This window comes from Pseudorasbora parva, chromosome 19, assembly GCF_024679245.1.
Source record: "Pseudorasbora parva isolate DD20220531a chromosome 19, ASM2467924v1, whole genome shotgun sequence".
Classification (NCBI taxonomy): domain Eukaryota; kingdom Metazoa; phylum Chordata; class Actinopteri; order Cypriniformes; family Gobionidae; genus Pseudorasbora; species Pseudorasbora parva.
The window spans coordinates 310977-321339 of NC_090190.1; the positions used below are offsets into that span (position 1 = coordinate 310977).

Below are 10363 nucleotides of genomic sequence, written 5' to 3' on the forward strand. Positions count from 1 at the left end.
CACCGACCGACCGACCGACCGACCGACCGACCGACCGACCGACAAACCGCCTGACTGACCGACCGCCCCACCGACCAACCGCCTGACTGACCGCCTGACTGACCAACCCACCGACCGACCGACCGACCGACCGACCGACCCACCGAACAACCGCCTGACTGACCGACCGACCCACCGACGACCCACCGACCAACCGCCTGACTGACCGACCGACCGACCAACCAACCAAGCAACCAACCGCTTGACTGACCGACTGACCGACTGACCGACCGACCGACCGACCGACCGACCGACCGACTGACCGACCGACCAACCGCCTGACCGACCAACCGCCTGACCGACCAACCGACCGCCTGACCGACCGACCGACCGACCGAACGACCGACCAACCGACCGACCGGTCGACCGACCTACCGACCAACCAACAGCCTGACTGACCGACCGAACGACCGACCGACCGCCTGACCGACCAACCGACCGATCGACCTACCGACTGGCCGACCAACCGACTGACCGGCCGACCAACCAACCGCCTGACTGACCGACCGACCGACCAACCGCCTGACCAACCGACCAACCGCCTGACCGACCGACCGACCAACCAAACAACCACCTGACCGACCGACCAACCAACCGCCTGACCGACCAACTGACCGACCGACCAACCACCTGACCGACCAACCGACCAACCGCCTGACCGACCAACCAACCAACCACCTGACCGACCGACCGACCAACCAACCGCCTGACCGACCAACCGACCGACCGACCTACCGACCGGCCGACTGACTGACCGACCGCCTGACTGACCGACCGACCGACCAACCGCCTGACCGACCGACCGACCGACCAACCAACCAACCACCTGACCGACCGACCAACCAACCGCCTGACCGACCAACCGACCAACCAACCGCCTGACTGACCGACCGACCGACCGACCAACCAACCAACCGCCCGACCGACCGACCGACCAACCAACCGCCTGACTGACCGACCGACCGACCAACCGACCGACCAACCGCCCGACTGACCGACCGACCGACCAACCGACCGACCGCCTGACTGACCGACCGACCAACCGACCAACCAACCGCCCGACCGACCGACCGACTGACCGACCGACCGCCCGACCGCCCGACCGACCGACCGACCAACCAACCAATCAATCAACCAATCATCTTTATTTCTATCGCTCTTCTCCAACGGCGATTGTGTCAGAGCAGCTTCAGTGTTAAACAGGACAATACTGCAGCAGAATTAGATTTGGCTGTACAGTCGTTCTGGAGTAAACAGTGATGTTATCAGCTTATTTTAATTTATCAGAGAGAGAGACAATGTGGGCAGATCAGCATTATAGTTTATAGAATTAAATAAGACCTCATTCATTAATGTTATTTGTATATTTAGTTGAATAACTCATATTGACATTTTTAGTCGTTACATTCACACAGCTGTGAGAGTCTGAAGCATACGGATCTGCGTGTGTGTGAAACACGGCGAATGCCAACAATGGTGGATATTAAACTGAAGCTTTCTGATGTCCCAGCTGTCGATTATAGAAATATAAAGGCCTTTGTACTGTTTGCAGAACAGCCATTTAATACATGAACCATTCCTTTACTAATATTAACCTCGCACGCACACACACACTCACACACACACACAGACACACACACACGCCCACTCATGTTTGTTTTTTTGTGAAATCTGGGGACATTCCATGGGTGAGATGGTTTTTATACTGTACATTCTGCATTTTTACTTTCTCATAAAAACTCCTCCTGTGTGATTTATAAGCCTTTTGTAAAGTGGGGCCATGGGTAATGTCCTCATATTTCACCCTCTCCTGTAATACCTGTGTCATACCCATGGCATTATACACATTTGAGTCCTCATATGTCACAAACACATGCCCACACACACACACACACACACACCGATTCGGAGATGATCCGGGTGTCTCGTGGTGAGGATTCGGATCCAAACATCAGCTGCAGGTTTCTTGTTTTTCAGCTCCTCAGATAAAGCCTGTAAAACAACATTATACACTGATGTTCCGGTTTTCCAGCAGACGTGATATCATTATATCGCGGGGCGGCAGTGGCTCAGTGGTTCATGTAGGTTGTCTACAAACCAGAAGGTTGGTGGTTCAATCACCGGTTCCACCTGACCAAGTGTCGAAGTGTCCATGAGCAAGACACCTAACCCCAGCTGCTCCCGACGAGCTGGATGGCGCCTTAAATGGCTGACATCGCCGTCGGTGTATGAATGGGTGAATGTGAGGCAAAAATGTAAAGCGCTTTGGATAAAAGCACTATATAAATGCAGTCCATTTACCATTTTACCATTTACCATATCGCCATTAAAGACACGACACCTCTCCTCACAGACACGACATCCTCATTAAACCCGTCCATTCCTGACATTTCCTCACTACTAAAAATCCCAGAGCGGGGTCAGCGCATGCTGAGGGTCACAGTGCGCAGAAGTCTCCAACTTTCTGCAGAGTCAACAGCTCCAGACCTCCAGACTTCTGTGGCCTTCAGATGAGCTCAAGAACAGCGGAGAGAGCTTCATGGAATGGGTTTCCATGGCCGAGCAGCTCATCCAAGCCTTACATCACCAAGAGCAATGCAAAGCGTGGGATGCAGTGGAGTAAAGCAGCCGCCACTGGACTCTAGAGCAGTGAGACGTGTTCTCTGAGCGACCAATCACGCTTCAGTCTGACAATCCCATGGACGAGTCTGGGTTTGGCCGTCGCCAGGAGAACGGGACTCGCCTGACTGCATTGTGCCAAGTAAAGTTTGGTGGAGGGGGGATTATGGGCTGGGGTTGTTTTTCAGGGGTTGGCCTTAGTTCCAGTGAAAGGAACTCTTAATGCTTCACCAAGACATTTTGGACAATTTCAAAAACACATTTTACTCTAAAACTATGAGAAAATCCAAGCCATAATTCTATAAGCTGTGTTGATCTATAAATGTGCAAACGACACAAGTGTGAGCTTTTCAAACTACACTTTTTTTTAGCTTTTTACGAACAGCACCAACGAGTTAAATCTACACACATTAACTGGATATAATGATTAAATAATGATTAATGATTAAAAATGCATCAGAATGAAGTGAGTTTGTGCCAGCGAGTCTGATATCGTCAGCAGAAACAAATCAAATAAAGCAAAGTCAACACCAGGAACCTTGATGAGCTCCAGCTCTGAATACGAGCTGAGACTGGGGGAAAGATTGGGGACTCACTGCTGTATCCTGGTCAACAACGCCAGTGCCATTCTCTTTCTGATAAGAGACAGAAAGAGAGAGAGAGAGAGAGAGAGAGAGCGAGAGAGAGAGAGAGAGAGAGAGAGAGAGAGAGAGAGAGAGAGAGAGACAGAGAGAGACAGAGATCATTACTCAAGCAGATCATAAAGCCAGATGTGGAGGTGATGCAGGAACTGGCGGAGTTGGTGAACGTTTAACGGCTCGAATCTCACCTTCAGCAGCGCCAACATGAGCCGGCAGAAATCTCCACTGGTCTCACTCATCACGTCTTTCTCCAGATCCCGCTTAAACTCTGCGGAAGAGAGAGAGAGAGAGAGAGAGAGAGAGAGAGAGAGAGAGAGAGAGAGAGAGAGAGAGAGAGAGAGAGAGAGAGAGAGAGAGAGGAGAGGAGAGAGAGAGAGAGAGAGAGAGAGAGAGAGAGAGAGAGAGAGAGAGAGAGAGAGAGAGAGAGAGAGAATTTATAATTGCTGTTAATAAATCAAAAGTTTCGACAGTTTGGTAAGTTGTTCTTAAAGCACCTTGAGTGTATGAAGCCGTGATGTCGGAGATCTGCTGTGGCGTCCTGGTGCACAAAACCTCTAAAAGAGTCTCTTCATCTGTACCAGCACCCTACACACACACACACACACACACACACACACACACACACACACACACACACACACACACACACACACACACACACGTTTGTTTTTGTGAAATGTGGGGACATTCCATAGGTGTAATGGTTTTTATCCTGTACAAAACGCATTTTATATCCCCTACACTGCCCCTAAACCTACCCAACACACACCACGCACGCACGCACACACACACCTCCATTGCTTTGCGTAAGCGATGGGCCTCAAACTGCTCCGGCATCATCATCAGACCAAGAATCAGAGACTGCAGATCACCGGAAAGAACCTTCTTCAGACTCGCATGCAGTTCCTATAACACACACACACACACACACACACACACACACACACACACACACACACACACACACACACACACACACACACACACACACACACACACACACACACACACACACACACACACACACACACACACACACACACACACACACACACACAACACACACACACACACACACACACACACTGTATCTTCATTGTTTGGCATGGCTGACCGCCGTCGGTGTGTGAATGAGTGTGTGAATGAGTGTGTGAATGGGTGTGTGAATGAGTGTGTGAATGAGTGTGTGGATGAGTGTGTGAATGAGTGTGTGAATGGGTGTGTGATTGGGTGTGTGAGTGAGTGTGTGAATGAGTGTGTGAATGGGTGAATGTGAATGAGTGTGTGAATGAGTGTGTGAATGAGTGTGTGAATGAGTGTGTGAATGAGTGTGTGAATGGGTGTGTGATTGGGTGTGTGAGTGAGTGTGTGAATGAGTGTGTGAATGAGTGTGTGAATGAGTGTGTGAATGGGTGAATGTGAATGAGTGTGTGAATGAGTGTGTGAATGAGTGTGTGAATGGGTGTGTGAATGAGTGTGTGAATGAGTGTGTGAATGAGTGTGTGAATGAGTGTGTGAATGAGTGTGTGAATGAGTGTGTGAATGAGTGTGTGAATGGGTGTGTGAATGAGTGTGTGAATGAGTGTGTGAATGAGTGTGTGAATGGGTGTGTGAATGAGTGTGTGAATGAGTGTGTGAATGAGTGTGTGAATGAGTGTGTGAATGGGTGTGTGAATGAGTGTGTGAATGAGTGTGTGAATGAGTGTGTGAATGAGTGTGTGAATGGGTGTGTGATTGGGTGTGTGAGTGAGTGTGTGAATGAGTGTGTGAATGGGTGAATGTGAGGCCATATGTAAAGCGCTTCGGATGGCCGTAGGGTTTGTTGAAATGCAGTCCATTTACCATTTGCTCAAAAACACTGAATCATCCCGTAAGACGGTATGTGATTTACATTTGGACTGTCATTGTTGGGACAAGCTCAGCCAAAGACACACAGATCTGGAGATAAGTGAGTCCTTGCGTACCTTCTGTGAGACGCTCTTGTAGACGCGGGCCAGAGTCTGTCTCTGAGCGTTACTGCGATTGGTCAGTAGTCCCACAATGGTGCTCACATCTTTAACACAAACATACGGTGGCTTGACATCAGAACATTAACATATGACAGAAGACGAGCCGTCGGACCAGTAACTGAACCTTTCTTCTCCAGAGCAGTGTGAAGGATCGCAGCGTCTCTCTCAGGACGGAAGTTTGGGAAGGGCCGAACGGATCCCAGCGTTCCCCACCACATGCCTTCCATCTGGGGGACAGACAAACACAGGACAGGGTGGAAGTGTGGAGGAAAAAACAATTCTGAGAAGATGACAGAAGATACACTGACCATCAGAGGAGACGCGTCCTGCGAGTTTGACTCCATCAGTGAAGGACCTAATGGGAAAAAAAATGATTTTAACTACAAACTGATTCCATTAAAGTTGAGACACTCTACAAATTGTGAATAAACACAGAATGCAATGATGTGGAAGTTTCAAATGCCATGTTTCCCGCTGTGTGTCATCCCCTCTTCTGTTTATATCAGTCTGCAAACGTCTGGGACTGAGGAGACGAGCTGCTCAAGTTTAGGAATAGGAATGTTGTCCATTCTTGTCTAATACAGGCTTCTAGTTGCTCAACTGTCTCAGGTCTTCTTTAGCGCATCTTCCTCTTTATGATGCTCCAAATGTTTTCTAATGGTGAAAGATCTGGACTGCAGGCTGGCCATTTCAGTGCCGGATCCTTCTTCTGCGCAGCCATGATGCTGTAATTGATGCAGTGTGTGCTCTGGCATTGTCATGTTGGAGAATGCGAGGTCTTCCCTGAAAGAGACGCCGTCTGGATGGAGCAGATGTTGCTCTAGAACTTGGATAGACCTTTCAGCAGTGATGGCCTTTCCAGATGTGTAAGCTGCCCATGCCACACACACTCATGAACCCCAGACCATCAGAGATCAGCTTCTGGACTGAGCACTGAGAACAGCTTGGGTTGTCCTTGTCCTCTTTAGTCCGGATGGCGTCCCAGTTTTCCAAAAAGATCTTCAAATGTTGATTCGTCTGACCTCAGAACAGTTTTCCACTTTGCATCAGTCCATTTTAAACGAGCCTTGGCCCAGAGGAAACGCCTGCGCTTCTGGATCATGTTCATCCAGTATTGGCCTTGACCCTTACGCACAGAGATATTGCATTCCTTTTTTATTGACAATTTGTTCAGTCCCAACTTTTTTGGAATCGTGTTTGTGCAACTGACATTTAAATTAATCATCTGATCCAATGCACGTATTGTGTAGATTGTGCTTGTGTTTAAAAACACAGCACCGCTAGCCGAGCACCTTTTTGCTTATAACTTTTGAACCGTTAGGGCTACAAACTAAACTCTGGGTCAAGTCGATTCAATTGAACTATGACGTCAATTTGACTGCTGAAAAAACCTAAAAACAAATACATTTCAGGCAATGCCGACAAAAAGTCAAATCATCGAAGTGTTTTTAAATACCAGCAAACAGATTTTACGTAACACTTGTGAAAACAGGCATAAGGCTGTATGTCCGCAACTCTTTATCGTATTCTGACCAAACCTGATATCATCAGAAGCTTGACCTGAGGCAACATGCTGCGTTTTGGCACAGCGCCACCTACTGGTCTGGAGATACACATGTTTATCCTTCTAAAAGGTTTGCCCAAAAGCCATAAAAGTGGTCTCGTTAGATTCGGGGCGGCATGCATATGAACATTTCCATATCAGCCATTTTGAATTTTGCAGTAAAATGCTGTATTTTATGAACACGTTAGCGTATCATTAGGAAACCCAGTATTGGCACGATGCCCTGAAGGAGCCTGAGAACCTTCAAGTCAGCGCCACCTAGTGGTAAAATCTAATATTCACATGCTTATAACTTTGGATGTGTTAGACTTATTGTCATGGGAGTCCAGTCCTTAGATGCCTGAATCCTTTCCAAATCCAACGATACCAAACAGGCTAGGTTTCGCCTTACGGTTTGTTTCAATGTTGTGATTTAGCGCTTAAACAACTTTCGTGAATATCTTCGTAAACCGTTAGTCCGATCGAGATGAAACCACCATTGGAAAATTGGTATCATAGCGGGATGACCAGATAGAAATGGCCAAATGTCAAAATGTTGCCATTTTCTGGTAAATGGCAAAATAAGGCAATCAAAGTCAAGCCATTTTTTGTATGCTCATAAATACAAATGTCTATAACTCCTAAACGAGATATGTTCCCCAAATGTGGCACACCTGTGTGTGGGCACACCCTGAGGACACACACAACACTGGCACTGCGCTGCCAAGTGGTGTTTAGCAGATATTCTGCCGCTGCTTCCTTCTTTGCTTCTGTTGTTCTTGGCCCTGATAACTGGTGCTTGCAGATATATTTACATCTATAATTACACTTTTGACCTCTTAAACCCAACCATACTCCAGTCAAGTCAAGTCAGCTCGTTTCCCAGCATGAACATCTAAACATTCTTACATTAAGACACATTACTGGAGAAGAGATATTACGTCTTGTTTACTGAAAAATGCATGAAAATGGAGTGAGTTTAAAGAGAACAAATATCTGTCAGTGAGTCCTCTCGTTTCCCTTTGAATGAAGTCTGTTTTCTGGCTCTACTGACAGACGTTTGCTCTTGTTCTGAGAGATGAGTGAAGGTGTTTTACCTGCTGAAGTGTGTCTGAGATGAGTCTCAGCTCTTTTACTGACGCTGATCTGCCGTTCCTGGCAGCTCCTGCTTTCCGTAGATCTCAGACGCGTCTGATGAACAAAACACAAAACGTCTCAAACCAAACAGAAGATCTCAGTGTCTCAGATCGGATCAGATCAGATATCCCATCATGGGTGTGACCCCCCCACACACAAAAACCTTCAAAACCTGCAGAACTGGTCACCAATCAACCAGATGCGTCCCAAAACAGCCTTCTCTGAGTTACAAAGATTCCTCAGATGAAGACTCCGCCGTGCTGTCAGGGTTTGCACTGAACACTGTGTGTGTGTGAAACAGGTTGTAATGTGAGAAATGTGAGAAGGTGTTGTTAATGTTACTGCATGTGTAAATAAGCTCAAGTCAAACACTGGGATATCACTCACTCACACACACACACACACACACACACACACACACACACACACACACACACACACACACACACACACACACACACACACACACACACACACACACACACACACACACACACACACACACTCACACACACACACACACACACACAAACACACAAACACACAAACACACACACACACACACACACAAACAAACACACACACCTGAAAGAGCAACATCAACAGGTGTGGCGTTGTGTGTCTAGAGCTGAAGAGATCACACATCTGCATGCTTCTCACTCATCCTCATCTGCTATCAGACATCTGAACACGTCTCACACACACACACACACACACACACACACACACACACGTCACACACACGACACACACACACACACACACACACACACACACACACACACACACACACACGACACACACATACACACGACACACACACACACACACACACACACACACACACACACACAGGAATCTTTGCGAAACACAACAGCACTGGGCAGAATGGATTCCTCCATAGGATGAAGAAGTAAAGACCAGCGGACTCTCTCTCAAAGTTAAGAGCGAAGCGTTCTTCCTGTAACGTTCATAGAGCGTTCTGGCAATGCTATCTGCTCTTTAAAAACACTCACACATCCTTCATGGGACTGGTTTTAGTTGTCTAAATGTCCCTACTTCTGTCAGAGAACATTCAAAGTACATAATGTTTGCAAATGCAATGTTCCCTTACCGTTCACATAAACACGTTATGAACATTCAGAAATAACATTTTCATAACGTAACAGGAACATTAACAAAACGTCCCTATAGCTGGGCCTGCATATGTCCTGAACACTGACACAAGCTGTGGTTTATGAACTGTTATAAGACACTGGATGAGTAAAGTGTGTGAACAAACTGATGTTGGTTAAGGAAGCCTAGCCTGAGCGTTTGGAGTCATCTGTAAAAGCCTGAAGTGTCTAACACTTTAGACAGAGAGTTTAAAAGCTCAAAGTTTGAAGGTTTTAAGTCTCTCAGATAAAATGTTTGCTATGCAGTTGCTAGGGTACTCAGGTGGTTGCTAGGGTACTTGGATGGTAGCTAGGGTGTTGCTATTGCACTCAGTGGTTGCTAAGGTGTTTCTATGTGATTGCTGGGGTACTCTGTGGTTGCTAAGGTGTTTCTATGTGATTGCTAGGGTACTCTGTGGTTGCTAAGGTGTTTGTATGTGATTGCTAGTGTACTCTGTGGTTGCTAAGGTGTTTCTATGTGATTGTTGGGGTACTCTGTGGTTGCTAAGGTGTTTCTATGTGATTGCTAGGGTACTCTGTGGTTGCTAAGGTGTTTCTATGTGATTGTTAGGGTACTCTGTGGTTGCTAAGGTGTTTCTATGTGATTGCTAGGGTACTCTGTGGTTGCTAAGGTGTTTCTATGTGATTGCTAGTGTACTCTGTGGTTGCTAGGGTGTTGCTTTGTGGCTTGCTAGGGTACTCTGTGGTTGGTAGGGTTTTGTTATGTGGTTTGCTAGGGTACTCGGTGGTTGCTAAGGTGTTTCTATGAGGTTGCAAAGAAAAGATGTAGAACATTGTATATGCAATTGCTATGGTACAGTCAGTTGCTAAGGTGTTGCTATGTAGTTGCCAGGGTACTCTAGAATGTTGCTAGAATGTGTCTATGGGGTTGCTATGGTACTCGGGTGGCTACTAGGATGTTGCTAGTGTACTCAGGTGGTTGCTAGGGTGCTCATATGAGGTTGCAAAGAGATGATGAAGAACTACAACACACACACATGGATTCAAGTCAAAAACTGATGAATTCTGACATGATTTCAAGATTTTTCATGATTTTAAAGGATTTAAATTTGAAGTAGTTTGAATCAATTTTAAAGCTTTGAAAGTTTTGAGTCTGTCAGATAATACATTTGCTATGCAGTTGCTAGGGTACTCAGGTGGTTGCTAAGGTGCATTGGTAGTTGCTAGGTGTTGCTATGTGGTTGCCAGGGTACTTGGGTG

General features: G+C 46.9%; 1 protein-coding gene across 3 annotated transcripts in view; it reads right to left on the reverse strand.

Moving 5' to 3' along the window:
• anxa14 (annexin A14) overlaps positions 1-8276 on the reverse strand; it is a 12273-nt gene extending 3997 nt beyond the window's left edge. The window contains exons 1-10 of one of the 3 annotated variants that reach the window (XM_067425458.1): positions 8161-8276; positions 7949-8042; positions 5617-5663; positions 5433-5535; positions 5264-5352; positions 4092-4205; positions 3794-3884; positions 3488-3567; positions 3255-3293; positions 1941-2031 (exon numbers count right to left, since the gene is read on the reverse strand). In XM_067425458.1, coding sequence (XP_067281559.1) covers positions 1941-2031; positions 3255-3293; positions 3488-3567; positions 3794-3884; positions 4092-4205; positions 5264-5352; positions 5433-5535; positions 5617-5652 — 643 coding nt within the window. In that variant the 5' untranslated portion in view covers positions 5653-5663; positions 7949-8042; positions 8161-8276. Of the gene's footprint in view, positions 1-1940; positions 2032-3254; positions 3294-3487; positions 3568-3793; positions 3885-4091; positions 4206-5263; positions 5353-5432; positions 5536-5616; positions 5664-7948 lie in introns of all 3 variants that reach the window. The other 2 variants (XM_067425459.1, XM_067425457.1) reach the window with 2 other exon arrangements.
• Between the last annotated feature and the right edge of the window lie 2087 nt (positions 8277-10363).